At 50.5% G+C, this 19,094-nt stretch overlaps 1 protein-coding gene across 5 annotated transcripts in view; it reads left to right on the top strand.

Annotated features, from left to right (window-relative positions):
- MYT1 (myelin transcription factor 1) overlaps positions 1-19,094 on the top strand; it is a 65,640-nt gene that overhangs the window by 3,971 nt on the left and 42,575 nt on the right. For 3 of the 5 annotated variants that reach the window (XM_071446752.1, XM_071446753.1, XM_071446755.1), the window contains exon 2: positions 18,187-18,287. In XM_071446752.1, coding sequence (XP_071302853.1) covers positions 18,187-18,287 — 101 coding nt within the window. Of the gene's footprint in view, positions 1-141; positions 480-630; positions 1,080-18,186; positions 18,288-19,094 lie in introns of those variants that run through there. The other 2 variants (XM_071446756.1, XM_071446757.1) reach the window with 2 other exon arrangements.

The following is a 19,094-nucleotide window of genomic DNA, read 5'->3' on the forward strand; positions in this document are numbered from 1 at the left end:
CCTTCTGCTGGGTCTCGGGGAGGGGGGAGCGCCGGGAGAGAGGGGCCGGCGGGGCCGGGAGAGCCCCAACTCTCGGTGCACTCGAGGCAGCCGCTCCATCTCTCTCGCTCGCTCTCTTTGATGCTATACTGTAAATTTATTTCACCTCAGAGAGTAAACAGATATATTGCAACCCCAAGGGTTCATGGGTAGTGTATTTACAAAGGGAAGGCGCAGCAAGCCCCCTCTGTGCCATTTCCATTAATGAGAGCGGTCATTAAGTAAATGAGACATTGCCTTTAGCAGGCTTAAGAGTTCACACACTAAGGAGTATCAGATATTTAATTGAAACCAACAACCCGTCTTACACGCGTGTTACTGGTGTAGGGAAGTGGGCTGCCCTCCAAGAACTCTCCCCCCACAACCTCCCCCATGCAAATTTCATGATTGGTTTCCGTGATGTCATTTTGTAAAGGGGCAGACAATAGCTGTGGGGAAAGGTAAGTCAATATTATGTTCTTTCGCTGACAAAGGCAGATAATGCTGGCTTTTTTTCTTTTTTTTTTTCCCTTTCTTTTTTTTTCCCTCTTCTTTTTTTTTTTTTTTTTTTTTTTTTTTTCCCTCCCCCTCCCCTGCCTTGGATTGAGACAGAGGGGAAAGGCTTTCGGAGCACACAGTTGATGTAAACAGACGCAGGCGTTTCGCCTTTACAGCACGAAGGCTGGGTTGTTGTTTTGAAAATTGCACTGGAGAACCGAGGGGATTTTTATGATGATCATCATGCTCCTAGGTCCATCTTTGCTCGCTCGCTCTCTCGCCGGCTGCGAGACGCTAGTGGACATGTTATGCTTCTGACTGAAAAGAGGTTGGATAAGATGAGAAAGGAGGAGATTTATTAAAAAAAAAAAAAAAAAAAGGCACAACGTCGCATTCAACCGGGAAACTTTCTGAATATTTCTGGAAGAGGATGCTTGCCGGGTTTGTGAACCGCGGGATCGGTGGATGTTTATCCGGAGGGAGGTGTTAGCAGAAGACGCTCCCGGGCGCCGGGAGGAGTTTGCGCCGGCGGCGGCGGCCCCGCGGCCGCGGAGCTCTCGGAGGTGCTGATCCGGGCGGGACCGGGGCTCCACGCGTCCCTCACCGCGCTCCCCTCGCCCCAGGCCCCTTCCTGCCAGAACTCAGCCCGAGTCCGCAGCTCCGCACTCCTGGGCAGCTCCGCGGGCCCCTCGCCCGGGGCCGCGGGTGCGGAGAGCTGGCGGCTGCTCCCTCCTGCCACCGCCAGACTTTTCTTTTTCTCCTTTTTTTTTTTTTTTTTTTTTGTTTCCCTTTCCCCCCCTCTTCTTTCCGATTATTGCCTACTTTAGAGCTCTCTATTTATAGCAGCGAGGCACAAGGGAAGTGTGCCATGTTTGTGGATTTCTCTCTATACGTTGACCAAGACAGAAATCTGCGTGTTCTTATTTTTAGCTTGCTCGGAAGAGGCTTTGCTTGGCTAATCTCTTTATCAATTTTAGCAAAGTTTGTTGTTGTGGTTGTTCCGTGGGTTATTTGCGGAGGGAGCGAGGGGCGAGGGGCTGCTGCCTGAGGATGTGCTTGCGCTGCCATCGACCCCGGCCGCTCGGGCTGAGTTGGAGTTTGGGGTCCGGGTGGGACGGACCCTCCTCGGGGAGGCGGCCCCAAAGGGGGGTCGGCACCCTCGGAGGCTCTGCCACACAAAGGGGCAGTCGTGGGCATCCGCGCTCTCGGAGCGGGAGCCTTGGGGCACGCCAGGCTGCCCGGAGCTGGGCAGGGCAAGGGGGCAGGTTGCCCCCCTCGATCCGGCCCGGCAGCCGCTCTCCTCCCGCTATTGTTGAGCCCCCTCGCTTCGAGCAGCCGCTGAAAACAAGTGCGAAAAGCCCCGGCTAAACCCTCGCCATCGCCCTGCCGCTACTTTTAGTTATTCTTTTTTTTTTTCTTTCTTCCCCTTTCCCTCTCTCTCGTTGGCTCATCTGCTGTTATTATCAGCCTTTTCCATATGGCCACTTTAATTAATGGCAGACAAAAGGGAGTTTGCGGGGGGGGTGGGGGGGGGAGGAGGAATCTAGGAATTAGAGTTTATAGTTGGTTTGTCTCTCTCTGATGCTGTCATAGAAACCAGAAGCAAAGATGCCGCCTTTCCACTTCTTTGTATGATCCTGTTTATTGTTCCCGAGCGGCGCAGATTGGAGCAGGCGCGTGTTGCAAAGCACAAACCAGCGCCGGCTGCTACCGCCGGGAAACCCGGGCTCAACTTGTCCCCTTCGGCTCTTTCAAACCTTCCTGCCCTCCCCCCTTCCCTCCCCTCCTTCACCTGCCTCGGGAAGAACAAGGAGAACTTCGTTTTCCTTTTTCCCCCCCTCTCTCTTTCTTTTTCCCCCTTGTTTTCCTTTTTTATTTTCTTTTTGTGGTTTTTATTTTTCTCCCCTCCAAGTGATGTTGTGGGTCTCTGGGATCCCCGCCGCATAAAGAGTAGGAAAACTCTGGAAAGTTGGGATTTTCCCATCCCAGAAAGCGGACGGGAGCTGTCCCCTGTGTCCCGCTGGAGTTGGGGTCCGGAGCGGCGGGTCCGGCTCTGTCCCGGGTGCTGTCACCGAGCAGTCCCGGGGGTGTCCGGCCGAGGAGGGGTCTGGGCTGGCAGCGCCGCTTGTCCCCTGCTCGGTCCCCATGAGGAGCGGGATCCCTTTGCCCCGCGGGGTCGCCGCTGTCCCGGGCAGCTCTCGGGGAGTCAGGGGGCAGCGGGGGCACCTCGAGCTGTCGGAGAGACAGAAATTCGGCCCCTTCTCCTCCCGCTGCGAGTCCTGGCGCTTGGCCCGGCTGGAGGGGTGTCCCGCTGCGGGATGGTGCTTAAGGTCACTGCCTAGCGTGGCCTTGGTGACTTTGGGACCGGGGTTCTCCCTTCTCTTTTGGCAAATCCTGGGCTGGAAGTGGGCGAGAATCCCCTTTCCTGAAGATCCCAAAACTCCCTCATTGTCCCCCCACCTCCACTCCCTGTCTGCCTGATCTTCTCGCTCCCTTTGCCCCAGGAACATCCTCATCCCCAGGCAGGGGGGACACCAAGCCGGGGACAGCAGCCGGGGGTCGGGGCGGCTGCCACCCCTGCATTTCCCGGTTCTCGTTTTGGAGTGGCTGGGAGAGAAGGGGGGCACAGGCACCTTCTGGCCTGTGATGTCCCCAAGAGCCCGGAGTGACAAACTGGGGGCTGGGGTGCGCAGGGACAGGCGAAGCCCCCCCCGTTCTGCGCCTCCCCCGCCCCGTCCCGCAGAGCCCCGCGGGCCGGAGCAGTTCCCGGCAGTCAGATGATGATGATGAGGATGGTGATGATGATGAGGGCAGGGCTGACTTGGCAAGACGTAGCTCGGCGTCAGAGCAGCTGCCATTTTAGCAGACGGTACCAAACCCCCCCTGCACCCGCCCCCCCGGAAGGCTCGGCTTTGGGGTGCTGCCTCCAAACTTGGCCTCTGGATGGGACACGCTGCTCGTTTGGGGCTTTGGGGGGAGCAGTGCACCCTAAGTCAGCAACACTCTCAGGAGAGGCTGAATGACACAGCTTCAGAGCTCAGGAAATAGAAACTCTTTTCCCTCCCTGAAATCCCACCGCAGTTTTGCATCAGGGCTTGAGGAGGACAGGTGAGGTTACACAACTGACCCCCCAAAATCAGTCTGTAAAGTGATCGCTCCCTCCCTGCCCAGCGAGGGGCAGAGCCCTCCTTTTGCAGCCTCGGGGGGGCTGATTTTGCCAGGGATGCTGCTGTCCCCAGCTCAAGGGTTGGGGGCACCGGGACCCTCTGCCCCCCGAGAGCTGAGCGTGGCAGGGGAAGGGGAGGATTTACAGGAAAGGCTGAAGCCAGGGCTGGGCTGGGCTTCCCAGAAGACACGAAATGAGGCGTGTGAAGGGGAGGGAGAGGCGGGGAAGCATCGCCTCACCACGGGGAAGTCAGATGTGGAACTTTAGTGGCAAAGTGGGGTACAGGACCCACAATTTCCTTTGCTTTGTGAGTTTGTAAATGGAAGGGTTTAGTTTTCCAGCTGTAAACTGAGTTGTTTGAGCCCTTTCCTTAATGACAAAGTGCATCTCCTCTCATCACTTTATAGCTGTTCCTCTTTCTCATACAGGGGAGCTGAGCAAGGAGGATCCACACTTCAGGCTTCCAGAGCTGTGTTACTGTGTGTTACTCTTCTTTCCCTAACAAATCCCTTTTTGGGGTATTTATTGTGCAGATGCTGTTTGCTCCCTGGCTGTGTGGACAAGGAGGGAGGCTGAGGTGTCCCTTATTCCAGGTTTATTTGGCTTTACTGTCCTGCAGCAGCTGTGAAAGGTTTATCAGCCTGGGGTTAACTGCCTCTCAGTTCCCAGGTATTTCTGGAGTTTTGGCAGGGTGGAAATTGCTGTCAAGAAACTTTTTCCACTTTTTTTTTTTTTTTTTTCCTGCCTTTCCCTTCTTTCTCCTGTGTTTTACTGGTTTCTACAAAGAATAATTCCACCCATGTTCCCATGCTGGTCTTCCTGGGTGTGTGGTGCAGAGTCCACTGGTGTCTCTGACACCCTTGAGGTGGGATTGTATGAAACTCCCCATCTTAAAGTATTTTTTATCACTTCTGAGGCTGCTTAGCTATGCAAAGTAGAAGTTTGATCTATAGCCCAGGCCTTAGAGGGGAGAATCATGGTGTGAATAGAGAAATGAAGTGATAATCACAGGCTGTGAAAAGTTTCTGGAGTGGAGAAAGACACCGAATTCTTTGTTCCTAGAATGAAATGAATTGATGTGAGAGTTTCTTGTCTGGGATCTGGGAGCAGAGAGCAGGGCTGGGACATCCCTTCTGCTCCCTTCAGAGCTGCGAGGGAAATCTGTCCCCTCCCACTCCCCACCAATATTTTCACCAAGGAGAAAAGGGCTTTGCGGGTTTATATTTGGAATTTCCCCTCTTGGCAGGTTAATCTGTCAAAGGGGATTTCTGGAAGTGCAGTTTGCCCTTGCAGAGCTCAGGAGCTGCTTCTCTGGGAGCAGCTGGGAGGTGCCTTTGCCCTTTGGGATGGGGCTGACACACAGAGGGTGAAGAGCAGTTTCCAAACCTCTCCTCCCCATGCAGGTGTCCTGGGAGCAGCAGCACAGGAGGGCATCCCTTGGCTTCCCTGAGCTGCTTTCCCACAGTCTCGTGCCTGTTTCTGATTTGGGAGTAGCTGAAGTTGGGCACTGAGGTGAGGACATCTCAGGGGCATAAACATGTATTGAACAATTGTGTTTAAAGTCTGTAAACATTAAAAATCACCAGAGTGGAGCAGATCCTCAAAAACTTTAATGGGTTTTTAATGACTGTTTCATAGAAGGCACAAGTTGGAGTTTTAAGGAAAAATGGCAAATGCACATCCCAAAATGAGTGATTTTCTATTGTTGAGGTTATTCATCCCTGCAATGCTCCTGCGACCCTTGCTGTGGGTTTGTAGGGCTGAGTGGAGAGGCAGAGAAGATTTCTGGGCTGGAGAGGTCCAAACAAACGCACTGAGCACTTTCTATGAAATCTTGAAGCAGGAGTTTGCCCTTTGAGAAGCTGTAATTTGAGCAGCTCTGGCTGTTTTATAAAACCATGCACCCCTCCATGCTACAGCAGCCTCTGGGGAGGCAGTGCCTGTAGGAAACTGGTCCAGCAGTGCCCTGCATGGACCCAGCAGTGGCAGCTGTGGCTGGTTTTGGGCAGACCCAAGAGGGAGAAGGCAGATGTGACTTTTTAGGGACAGGATATGGGTTTGGGCTCCATCCCACTGCTCTGCTCCTCTGCTGCTCCCATCAGAGCATCCTGGGTGCCCATTGCACACACATATTCATGTGTGACTGATGCCAGGTGTGTTTTGTAGCAGCAAGGAAATGAATTAGCTGGGAAAGTTTGCCCAGGGAAGGTCGGTCTGGATGTCAGGAAAGGGAAATGGGGAATTCCCAGGAATAGTTTTGTTGAGGAAAAAGTGGCTGGGATCACCTTGTTCTGCCAGCTGGGCTGTTCCCAGCAAATTCAGTCTTAGAGCAGAATACTGAAGTGCTGTGCTCCGCAATCCTCTGATTTTCAGTTTGGTTTGGTTTAGGAAAAAAAAAAGGAAAAAAATTTCACCTAAATTAAAATACTTTTGATCTTTGTCTTTCATTGAACTTTTTGCTTCAGAGAGAATAGATTAATAAACACTTTCAAATGGAAAAACATAGTTTGGAAAGGTTCCCCTTTCATCTTTAACACAGAGCTTTAATGCTAACCGGAGTTTGAGTAGGCTGTTCCCCCATTCCTTTTCCCTCACTTTTTTTTTAATCTTAACAACAATAACTTTGCTTTTATTGTGATCATGCTGGCCTTTACTGGTCACTTTTTATTCTTTCCTTTTTTATTTTGAAGTCAGCACGTTAAAAAGAAAAAAAAAATGGCAATGTTATTTTAATCAGACCAAATGAAAGAGCAAATCAGAGCGAGAATTTTAATCTGCCCCAAGCAAAACTGCCTTGTACATCTGTCATGTTGGGATTAGTGGAACTCTTTAAAGAAGCTGCAGACTTTTTAAACAAAGTATTAAACATTTGTGACCTGATTTCCATTCTTACAATATTCTCATTAATAAGAGTGCAGGCTGAAAAGACATCTGTTAGGTCCTGTTTGTTTTAAGAATATTAAAGGCTAATAAGAATATTGGAGGATGGGTGTGTGTGTGTGTGGGGGGGGAGTCTAAGTGTAATATTTAGAGCCAAATCTCAGAGCTGCAGTTTTCCAAAGTGATTTTGGGTCTAACTTGGTGCAGGGTAGAGGGAAACACAAATCTTGGGCTTTGGATGCTCTGTGTTGTTGTTTGTTTTCCATTTAGGCTGATGGTGCTTGTGTGAGCCTTCCCTTTGGGCTGGGAGCTTTGCCTGGGGCTCCATCCCTGTTTAGGGAGTGGAGAAGGGGAAACTCTGCCTTTCCAAGATAAAATTTAGGCTGAAATGGTGCAGAAGCAGAGATACAGTCTTAAATTGTACACAAACAAAACTAGCAGGCGTGTGTCACCTGCACTCACCCAGTGCTGCTTTGGACTAGCCAGGAAGCAGAGTGGAGAGGGAGTGAAAATGTCCTTCATGGGCTTGCTGCTTGTTTTTTGCTGAATGGGAAGGCAGTTAAAGTAAATGGCCTGGCTTGGACCCCTAAGGAAAAAATAAAGCCAGGCATGTGTTGGGTAAAGCACTCGCAGAAAGAAGCCTTCAGTATTAACGTGCATGTATGGTTTAAGAGAAGGTTGCTGTCGACTGCAATCTTTGCATCTTGTTTATGCTTGCTGGGTAAAATATTAACTAAAGCATCTGAACATAAAGTTCTGGTGTGAAAGAATATCAGCAGGGGAGAGCCATATGGTGCCAGGCTGCTAACAAAATACCAAACGCTGGAGATTCCTTTTTGCAGAAGCCTGAAAACTCTCGTTCCCATCCATAATACATGAGTTCACGCCTTTGATTACTCCAAACATTAGTCCAAGTGGTGCAGGAGTCTCTTTGGAGCTTACACAACTTAGGGCACGCTGTGCTCTTCCCCCTCTTCCTTTACATAAAAGAAATCGATGTTGAGCTGTTAAGATACAAATATCCAATATGCTGTAAGACAATATGTTTCTGAAACTGCTGCGTAAGCTGCCTTCCCTCTAATTAAATATAAACTGCAGCAGAGACTCGCCTTTCTTCGTTCCTCTGCTTGAAATTGTTTGGCAAGCATGTGGCTCTCCCTAGGACAGCATCTGCAAGCGAGGCTGGTGCCAGTTTTGGGGAAGCCTCTTGCTCCTTGTGGGTGCAGTCAGAACCTCTCTGCTCAGTGCTGGGGGCTGTAATTGTCTCTCTGAGCAGCAGCTGCCAGGCACGTTTATCTGAGCCCTCTCTGCAAGCCCAGAGCTGGGTGTATTCAGCAGCAAAGGGTTCAAACCCAGCATTAGGAGGATTCCCTTGGTGAATATTATTGTAAGGTACAAGAGATGGCTCAGGGGAGCTTTCATGCGCACAGTACTTAAAAAAACTAGTTATTGCTGGCAAAATCTATAGGTGACAATCTGGGGAGTTTTGAAAATCTCTCTTCTTTTAAACAATCCCTTGAAACAAACAATTTGATATTGAACAACTTGTGCTTGTCACTGGGCTCCCTGAGAGTGTCTGGTTAAGGTTTGTGGTGAGCACCTGAACACCTACAGAGTGCAGAGGAAGCTCCTCAGCAGCTGCCTTTGGTTAACCCACATTTCAGAGCTGGAGCCTTTCCCTGCTCCTGGTGTTGCTGCAGGTCTGGGGGTTGGAAGGCAGTGGCTCTCTGGCAGCCGTGGCTCTGGAGCCAAAGCTTGCATTTGAGTCGCCTGTTTCAGCTCTTGGACATCCAAACCCCCTGGAAGCACATCAGGTTTAGCACCCAAATGCAGAATTAGGCTTCCCTTTTAGCACTGGCTCTTCCCATTGTGGCTGTGTGGGCAATGAAGGGTGATGGAATGGAATGAAGTCAGTGCCAAAATGCTGCTGGCTGAATGTTTGGCAAAAGTTTTATGGCAGGGAAGGGTTAAATCTGCAACACTGTGCCCCAAAGAAAGGCTGCTCTGGTGAGCTGCTGGGATAAGTGACGGTGTCAGGTGGGCTTTGAGAGAAGTTGTCTGATTTCAGCCTAAAACTGAATTCTGGTGGGGCTTGAAGCCTAAATTGAGCCTTCCTGAGGGACATGTGTTTAGTCCTTGCTCCCAAATGCCTGTGTGGGAATGAGTGGAAAATAAATGAATTCACTTCTGTGGCAAAGGAAAAAATAATTTTTATTTGTAGGAAATCAAAATCGTTGGGTGCATGAGATTCTGGGTGAAGTTAGGTTGGGTGCAGAGAGCAAAGGATTCACCCCTCTAAAAGCTGATGTGGTCATGAGCACGTCTGGAATCCCAGCTTCTCCTGCTTTTGCATACATTTCTCTTCCATAATTCTGAAGCTTTGCATCTAGCAAGCTTCTGGCAAGTGGAGTTAAAGGTTTGTTTGTTGCCCTCAATATTTTGATGTAATTAGTCAGCGAGCAACTCACTGCTTTTGCCCAGAGAAACGCGCTCTCCAAGAACACAAGTGACAGGAGAGGATTAATAGCCTTCTGGAGAGAGCTGCTCCGTTTTTTATTTAATAAAAAAGGAAAAAAAAAGTGCCTGGAAGCAATGTTGTTGCTTTAAAAAAAATGACATTTGAAATGGTTAACTCTGCCTGTGGTGTCTCAGCAGAGCACAGAGTTGTCAGCTCCTGTCCCACATTCCCTAGAAACTTTCATCTCCCTCTCATCATGGAGCAGCTTTCCTGGCTCCCAGGGAGACAGGTTGGCTGCTCACTCACCCACCCAGCAAGGACACCCTGCCAGAAAGGGGGGACTGGGAGAAAATGATTTGGAGAGGAGAGAAACTTCCAGCTTGTGGGATATGAGCTGGAGCTTGGCTGCGGAGCCTGGGGGTGACTGCCCTGCTGGGGACTGTGGGTTCCCTCTGCTCATGGCTCAGTTTTGGGACAAAACTGGTGCAGCACAGAGGGCTCAGTCTGTGAAAGAGGCTGGAAGTGGGGGTAAAAGCTGCTGCTGCCTCACCCTCCTCCTTGTTGTCCCTGTGTTTCATTCCCAAGCAAGTGGAGGCTGAAGGAAGGACAGAAAGGTATCACTCGCCTCTGTTTAATTTCAATTACACAGAGCCCGCAGGAGAGCTCAGAGCAGTGCCAGCAGGGCTATAAACTCAACATATCTGATGATTCTCCTTTTTTTCAGGCAAATGGTGCACAGCAGCCGCCCCATTCAGCAGCAATAATCCTGGGGGGCTGTGACACTCGTGCTGCAGTGGTGACTGCTGTTTAATGAGCTGACCCTTCAGAAAGCATTAATTGCCTCATTTCATGGTGGGCAGCGTGGCACCCTGTGCCTGCCCCTGGTCTAGGGGTTCTGCTGGGGGAATGGTTTGGTTTGAGTGTGCCAAGGCCAGGAGGGGGATGCTGGTGGGGGCTGAGAGCCAGCAGGCACTGAGCAGAGCTGCCTCGTACCCCTGGGGAGTTGTTGCTGCACGATGATCTCACCTCCTTTTATGCCTTATTGCTTCTGTCTCCCTGACTCCATATGACACACGCTTACGTGTCAACTTTTCACTTCTTATATGGCAGCAGAGAGAAAAGGCTTAATATCGTAAAGACAAGCTGGCAGCTGGGAAGTAGCCCATTGAGTCATCTACCTTTGCGTCAGAGGCACTGCCAGCCCCTTCCCTGGCTCTGCCAGGCAGCTTCTCCCTCCTCTGCCTGACCCAGTGTCACATGTGCTAGAAATCCCTGTCAGGAAAACACCTCCCTGAGCAGACACTGCTGTTGGATCCCAGTCCTGTGCTGGGGGAAAAGCAGTTTGTGTTCCACCAACACATCTGTGTGCCCAACTTGGGCCAAATTTGGGCAGAAACAATATGGGGTTTTGTTTAAGCTTTTGGGGTTTTGCAGTTGTTTTTACGCAGAACCTACAGGGCTGAGGGTGAAGTGTCACAGCAGATTCAAAATAACTTGGGCTGTGGCAATCAGCACTGGGGCATCCCAGGAGATTTGGAGCTCAGAAGGAAGCCAAGAATCATTGACAGATAAATCTGTGGATGGCTAAAATGGCAGAGGAAAGACCAGTTCATATTTTCCATTTCTTCTACTCTTTCCCTACACACTGGGGAAATCTGTATTTGCAATTGCTGCTCAGAAGCAGGTGCTGAACCTGTGCTCCTCATCCCAGGAAGGTTGTCTGTAGTTGGCTTTTTACGTTTGGCTTCCCCTCAGTGCTCAGCCTTGTGCGAGCTCCATGCTTGGGCTCTCTCTTCTCCCCTCCCTTGGTTTCCAAAGTGATGATGGAGTGGTTTGGCTGCACTGTGTCTGCTACTCGAGCTGGATCAATGCCCCCAGCTCAGTCTGTTTGATGTCCATCCATGCTGGGAGTGCTTCCCTGTGCAGCGTTACAGCAGCTGTGGGGAAGGGGACTTTGGTTTCAGCAGTTGCTGATGCCTTCTTTCACCCCTTGGCTTGTTGGGGTGGGCTTGTGTTACCAGTCTGGGGACAACCCTGTCCCCTGCCCACAGGTGAGGAGATGCACAGGGGGCTGGTGCTGTGACTGCTGCCGTGGTGGAGGTGGAAGCTGCTTTCCACCAGAGGTGTCCCAGCAGCTGGGAGAAAGGGAGGTGGATTAGGGGAGTGTCAGAGCTGAAATCCCTGACTCATTTGTTCCTCTGAATCCTCGTGGCTCCTTCCTCACCAGCCCCTTCTCCAACCACCCTTCTCCCTGTTCATCTTCAGGCCCACCGTCCTGCCCTGGAGCCCCTCTGTACAGCACAAAGAGCACACACAGCCCTGAAGGTCATCCCAGACCTCCTCAGGTGGGGAAGGACATCCTTGCCCAACACCTGCCCTGCCAGTGGGCACACTCCTTGCTCCTGTTCTCACCCCACCTTACACAGGTTGTTTCCCCACTCCCGAGGGCCCCTGATCAGCAGCACCACGGCAAGGGTTTCACAAGACCCTTGTCACCTCACCCTGAGCCATCAGGTGGTTTCCTTCAGCAGCAACTCTCTTGGGGCTGCTTCCTTCCCACTGGTCCATGACAGGCTTGTCCAAAAGCATCTCCAAGAATTTATCCACGCTGAATTCTCCTGCTGGTGTTTCGACACGTTGGCTCCACAGAGGCTTTCAATTTGGTATGAAAAGTAATTATTGCCAGGGTGCAGTTTAGCTGTTGTGTTTTACAGTGCTGGTAAGGTTAAAAGAAATAATAATAATAATACAAGAAAGACTCAGCCAGAGTAACTGCCTGCAACATGCTATTTGCATTTTTAAGGAAATACTTCTTTGAGACAGCTTGGGTGAAAGGTCGGCATTTGCATATAAATGGAAAAGAAAGTGTGTGATGCTGGAAGTTACATCTATATTATTTTCTCAGCAGTGAGCTGCTGTTCTGGAGATTAAGGGACGCCGTTTGCATTTGGCTTTTGTTGAATAGAGAAGGTACCAGGAAAGGCAAATTAGAACAAAATAATGAGGGAAATGTGCAAGAAGAAAGAAGCAACATCCTGTTTCTGAGAGATGCTCTCCTGCATGCCTGACACCTCACACGCCTGCTTGCACACGCGCTGGGCACGCCTGGATGAGTGTGGCTGAGAGGGGCTCCCTTTGCATGCACAAAAGGAGGGATGCTGGGGAGGGGTCCCTGCTGTGAATAAGCCTGGCAGAAAGGAGGATGATGGTGCTCATCATTTGGAAGGGATATGCTGGGGTTTGCATGTTATTTTATTTTTTTTTTTAGTATTGTTATTTTATATTTTCATCAGGCTCAGGTATGTTTGGGGAGGAATTATCAGCTGTCTCACTGAGGTTCCTTCAATTGCAGTAGGAACATTCACACTTTGTGGCTGGCAGGGCAAAGGCAGGAGGCAGAGAAATCCACAACTCAGGTCTTGCTCTTGCCTTGAAGGGGTCCACATTGGCTGAGGAATTTTCCAGGCCCTGCTGCTGCCCTGGGTCTTGGAAACACCAAAAGGATTCTGTGGTGGAGAACCCCATTGCTTTGTTTCCCCTCTTGTTGGTGGCCTCCCTCACCACCCTCTGAGCAGCTTTGTGCTCTGACAGCTCCCCCACGGAGCTGGGGGAAAATGGGATGTTGAACAATGTTCACTCTTTAATCTTTTTGATCAATACTTAAGAACACCGTGCAGACAGCAGCGGAGCTGTGGGCACGTGGCTTTTGTTCCTCTCTGAAGAGTACACAAGTGGTTCAAGGATGGAAAGTGAAAACCACCTCCTTTTATACCTTCTGCTGTGTCCTGCTGCTGAGTGCTGTGCTGCTGCCACTTGGTAGGAGAAGAAAAAAGGCTCTAATAAAAAACTCTTATTAACTGGCCGTGAACACTGGAGCATGAATATTGCTCCTAATGAGGAGACACCGCAGCCTCATTTGCTTCCCTTGCATTGTAGGTGCACAGGGCTTCAGCTCCTGCAGCCCTGGGTGACACAGAGGAACAGGAGGGAATGTTGGCCCTTCCCTAGAGCACAATTTGCTGTACAGAGGTGCTGGGCAGAGGTTGAAAAAGGACCCCAGGTGAAGGGTGGCACAGCCATCACCAGGGTCTGGGGATGGCAGCTCCCATGGCAGGGGGATGCCTGTACCCTGCTCCTGGTGGATTTTGAGCTTGTTAATGAACCCCAGCACTGAGGGTTTTGCTCCCTCTCCAAGGAGCAGTTTTCCATGCTTCTTCCCACTGCAACATGTTTTTGTGTTTGGGAAATCTGAATCTTTTTGTGATTCAACTAGTTGCTCACTGTCCTGTCCTGGAGCTGTAGCAAAGGGGTGATTCCCTGTTCCCATCGAGGACCTGACAAAGAGTTCAAGATAATGCAAAGGTGCCAGATATGACAGGACAAAGCATGAGCTGGCAGGGCTGAGGTGAGCACAGGGCTAGCACAGCTGCCAGCATCAGGAGCAGGATGAGCCCAGAGGTGAGGTGGCAGGGTCTGGGAAGGAGGATGTGAGTCACTTGTGCTTCAGGCAGTGCTGGAGGAGAGAGCCGGGCAGGGGATGCTCCCTGGGCTGCAGGAATGGCTGGAAGGAGAGTGGCAGGTTCTTGTGGCTGGAAATGGGGAAGCAGCAGCAGGGTGCTGGTGGTGACCTGTCCTCTTTCCCTTGGCACAGTCTGGTGCTCCCCTCCTGTGTCCTGTGCCCCAGCACCAGCAGAGCTGAGCAGGCTGTACTTGGCTGTCAGCACTGAGCACCTCGGAGCTGTGCTGGTGCTGAGCCAGTGGCTCAGTGTGTCAGCAAGGCACAAGCTGCAGGGGGCTGCTTGGCAGTGAAAGCACTAGAAAGGCTTGTTCCTACTGAAATCAAACCCTTCCTTATAATAAATAAAAGGTCAGAGTGTGCATCACAGATTTCATGACGTCACAGCATGTGGTTTGGCGGCAGGGTAGGCTAAGCCAGCACTGTGTGTTTGCTGGGGCAGTGGAATCACAAATGCAGTTCACTGCTGCAGTGAGTTGTTGGGTCTCTGAACTGCCATGTAGTGCTGCAAGGCACCCTCTGGCTCTGTGCTGGCCTGAGAGCAGCCACAGCTGGGAATGATGCAGGGATGAGGAGCAGAGAGCTCACGAGCAAACTCTGTGAGCACTGCAAACACAGTGACAGGGTTGGGTCACCACAGCTCAGCCCCAGCTTTTAGGGGGAAACTGCACATGAATTTTTCTTTTTATAGAGATTACAAACACATTGGGACTTCTTCCACAGGAGAACACCAATGCTCAGCATCCCCATCCTGGAAGTGTCCAAGGCCAGGTTGGATGGGGCTTGGAGAAATCTGGGTTAGTGGAAGGTGTCCCTGCCCTTGGCAGGGGGGTTGGAATGAGATGAGCTTTGTCCTTTCCAACCCAAAACATTTGATGATCTCCCTGGTGATTGCCCAGCTCCTCCGTAAACGTGATAAGGAAAACTCTCTTTAGTTAGCAAATGAACAAAGTAATCCACAATCCAGCCAGCCATGCTAGATCTCCCATCCATACATCCCATCTTAACTAATTATTAAATCATATTTGCTGATAAGTATGAGATGTAATATCTATTACACAGCTGTTAAACCTCAATTAATATGTTTTAATGATCAGTCGTTTACTGTGCAATATACAATTAACATCCGGTATTAGATCTTAAATTAAATGCGTGTTTGGGAAGCTAAATTTGCAGCCCTGAACACAGCCCTGCTGCAGTAAACAGAGATAATTGCCTGGAATAGGCAGCATTCCTGTGCCCTGAGAGGGGGCTAAACCAACCCTCCTGGCATTGGAGATGAATGGAGGAGAATTGCTGGAGAAGCTGGGTTCTACTTGTTCAGTGTATTCTGATTCCTACAGAGGTTTTAATTCCTTTCCTTTGGAAAAAAGCACCCTGATGCAGAGCTGCTGTTCCTGCAAGTGGGAAGGCTGAGGTGCGTGGGGTGCTGGTTCAGAGGGGTTTTTACTTGGTAAATGCTGGGCAGGAGCGTGGGGCAATGAATTGTGCTGAGTCCTGGGGCTGTGTGAGGGTGTTCAGTGCTGCAGTTTGGAGCTGAGACTGAAGCCTTAAATCAAAGGTGAGGCTCATGTTACCTGCCAGCAGGAAAGCTCTCATTGCACCAGGGGCTTGGGGCTGTGCAGGGCAGTGAATTCTCTTGGTGCTCTCCAGAGCTGTATGTGTGGGCAACAAACTGCAAAATCACAGAAACACAGAATGGGCTGGGTTGGGACCTTAAAGATCATCTTGTTCCAGCTCTCTGCAGTCAGGGACACCTTCCATGATTGCAGATTGCTCCAAGCCCTGTCCAACCAATGTCCAGGGATCCAGGGGCAGCCACAGCTCCTCTGGGCAGCCTGTGCCAGGGCCTCCCCACCCTCTGAATAAAGAACATCGTCCTAACCTAAATCTCTGGTTTAGTTTTAAGCTGTTGCTCCTTATCCCATCACTATTTAGCCATGTAAAAAATTGCTCTTCCTGTTTTCTATAAAATGCAGGGGTGTCAGGCAGAGCCAGCAGTGCAGAGGGGTGCAGCAGCCCAGGAGTACCTTAGGATGAAAAATTTGGTTTTGAGATTTTTTTTAAAAAATCATATAAAAGTTGGGGCCACCAAATGCTTCCTCTGATCCCAGACACTGCTGCAGTGTCTGCTCTGAGAAGAGGGCTCACGTTGTCTGGGGGGATGCTGAAGGATCAGCCTGCTCTCAGCATGCTGCTGCCTCCTTAACTCAGGATTCACCTTTCCCGTGAAAAATGTGCCTGAGCAAAAATGAAGAAAAATTTTCCTCCCTTTCTTTTTCTTTTCTTACTCTTGGAGGAACAAATGAAGATTGATATGTTTTTCCTCTAGTCTTTCAGTTTGAATATGCAGTGATGCATCTTACAAGGAAAGGAAGCCTTCACCCCCCCCATATTTTCTCTACCTTCCTCTCACCCCATCACTTTGTATAGCAGGTGTCACCTCTGCAGAGATTTGGGGATGGGGTGGGGCTGCAGCTGGGGCTCCCCTGGCTCTGTGAGACCATGTGTGAGAGCTGCCTGCCACCAGGCACCCCCCTCCTCATTTTCTATTCATCCTCACCCCAAAGCTTCCTATGACGTTTGTTGTGTTTATTTTTGGGGGGATTTTTCTGTGATTCTTTAGAGGGTGATTTTTTTTTTCCTGCCAAATTAATGGTTTCTTCTCTCTTTGGAAATGTGAAGTAAAACACACAGGAGTCTGAGTAACACTCCAAATTGCTGTGGTCTCCCTCCCAAGGTTCCACATCATCTTGTTTGGGGTTGCATGATGGTGACTCAAGCATTTCAAGAAACTTGTTCTTTTGTACCAGGATTCCACACAACTTGCAATGCTTTGGTTCACAGCTGTAGATATCCCAGAGGGGGACAGATAGAGTCAAGGTTTGGGGAGAGCCTCATTTGGCAGAAGATGGTGGTGGCTTGTCATGAATGTTGATGGGGAAAAGCAGCCTAAGACTCCAGTGTGTGCTCCAGTCCTGCCTGGGTGGATGGCACTGAGGAGGGAGGTGGTGGGGGAAAGCTGCTGGTTTCCTTTGGGATTGATCCACCAGACCAGCTGAGCATCTCAGTAATTTTCCAAGGGGGTGTGGATGCAAGTGCTGCAGGCTCTGAGCTATCACTGTCCAACCTCAGTGCCAGGAGGGGACCCCAGATTATGCTGTTCCCTCTGGGATCTACCTTCCATGGGCTGAAAAACATATTTAAAACATTATCCCACAGCTGCTCGTGGGTGGCCCAGGCAGGGGTTAACAGACATGTCCTTCACACAAGCAGAGAGCTTCGTTTCTGCTGAAGCCAGGATCCAGAGGGAGGTGGAAAGGGCAGAGCCAGCAGTGCAAGCTGATCCTCCCTGGAGACCAGATGCATTTAAGCAGCATGGAATAGAGGAAATCTGATTCCAGTGTTGACAGAGCTGCCTTGGCCATTCCAACTGGGCTGGGCAGAGGGACTGGAGCAGGCTGGAAGGCTCTGAGCTGCTGTGGCCAACGCACCCTCAGCCAGGCCAAGGCTCCTTGCCCCAATACTCAGTCCTTTCTCACCTCTTGCTTAAAGGGATGAAGTCATGGGACATCAGGATGGGGCCTTTGGCAAGGATAAGATGGCACTTTGAGCCAGATTTAGCCACAGCAGCTTCCAGGATTCACCCTTTACTTGGGCTCACATTAGAAAACAGGCCCAGAGAGGATGAATCTGCACGTGCTGCTAATTTTTCCTCCTTGTGGTTGAGTCTCATGACATCTCATCCTTTCAAAAATCTTCTAAGCTATCTTTCAGGTTATCCAGGATCCATTGTTTGTACAGTTTAACCCTCTCTTTGCTCCTGCCCTTACTGCATCCCATAGAGGATGCTGCTGTTTAAAAATGTGCAGATGGATGAAGGATGCTGAGGGAAATGCTTTAGATAAGCAGGCAGGCAGTGCTGACCTATGAATGTACTATTGAAACATCTTTATTTCTTCTTATTTGATATTTCCCCCCTCTGTTCTCCTTTCTTCTGTCCATTTCTAGCTTCTTTCCCTCATTTTCTTTAGTTTTCATCATCTGCTTCGCCATCTGTGCCTCCCCACTCCCTTTCCTCAGAGCTTCTCCAAAGCAGAATAATATTTCAGCAACTCTTGGATTTTTTCTGCAAGCCTTGAGCCTTTCCTGAAGGTCCAGGCCAGGGAAAGTGCTTTAAACATGGTTTGGAGTCTCTAACACAAATGATTCTCCTGTGACACCTAGAAAAGTCCCCCCAGCTGCCCTCTTGGCTTCAGAACAGTTGTTTTAGGACAAATACATAAAGGGGACTTTGACAGCCACCTACCTTAAGAACCATCTTGGATGTACATCACCCTAAGATTGAATTATCCCAGTGTTCCAATGTTAATTTTCAACTGCTAACACTGTGTTTTCCAACTGAGGACCGAGCTGAGCAGAGCTGCAGTGTTTGGGGTAGGCTGAGGGTGGAAATTCTTTATGGTTTGGGCTCTTGGCCTTGGCCCAGCAGCTGGGGTCCTGCTCAGGGCATGGAGACCCTCAGGGATCTGTATGACCATTAAAGAAACCAGGCAGGGAATAAACACTGCATTTCTATCTGGTGGGTGCTGCTGAGGGGGGCTGGGCTGACTCTGGGTCCTGACCCTGTTTTCCTCTTTCCCTGCCCAGAAAATGAGTTTCGGGGTGAGCTGCTGAGCCAGAGGTGGACCTGTGGAGAGAAGATCAGCAGCTGCGAGGGAGCCGCCGGCCTGCACGGCACGCGCATCAAGGTGGGCACGCAAGCAAGGACATTTTTAGGACAATGAACCCTCCACCCCATGAGCTGGCCATGGGACAAGGGCCACATGTGCTCCAGCTCCTTCTGGGCCAGCTGCTCCTGGGGGAACGGAGCCTTTCCGGTGCCCAGAAAGTGATGGGCAGCACTTGGAAATCTCTGCGTCCTCGCTCCAGCCAAACCTCCTGCACAGTGAATCCGGGCAGGGAGGGCTTCCAGCTGTCAAAGTTTGGCTTGGAGTCCCGATATTTAAATCCTTGCCTTCCTCTCCGGTGCCATCCTTCAAGGGTGGCTCAGATCTGGGTATTTAGGTCACTCCCAGCCCTGTTAAAATAGGCTCTTTCTCCAAGGCGCCGGCTGGTCGGAAGGAGCCCCTTGAACACCAGGTGAAGCTGCGGTGCCTTTGGAGGGGACAAGCGAGTCATTCATCCCCACCGGGACCCTGGACAGCTCCCGGGGCTCAACACAGCCACTCATTTACTGCTGCAGCTGTGGCTGATGAAAGAGGTACAGCCAAGGCTGTCAAACCTCCCGGCAGATTCACTGCCAGCAGATTAGGAAGCTTTAATTAAGCAGAGAACTGGGCTGTTCACTGCACAAATGGTGCTTCCTGTCCTATTTTGGCCTTTCAGTAGTCAGGCACCATCTCCTGTGAGTGGATGGACCCACCTGGGTGATGAGGAAGCTTCCTTAGGTGACTGATGTTACCAACTCTTCCTGTATCCCTAGATAAACCAAACCCTGGGAAAATTCCAAACCAGCAAAAATCCACACTTAAAAACATCCTTCTTCCCTAACAAGC

This window comes from Agelaius tricolor, unplaced genomic scaffold (assembly GCF_023055355.1).
Source record: "Agelaius tricolor isolate 1412-34295 unplaced genomic scaffold, bAgeTri1.0.p SCAF_23, whole genome shotgun sequence".
Lineage (NCBI taxonomy): Eukaryota > Metazoa > Chordata > Aves > Passeriformes > Icteridae > Agelaius > Agelaius tricolor.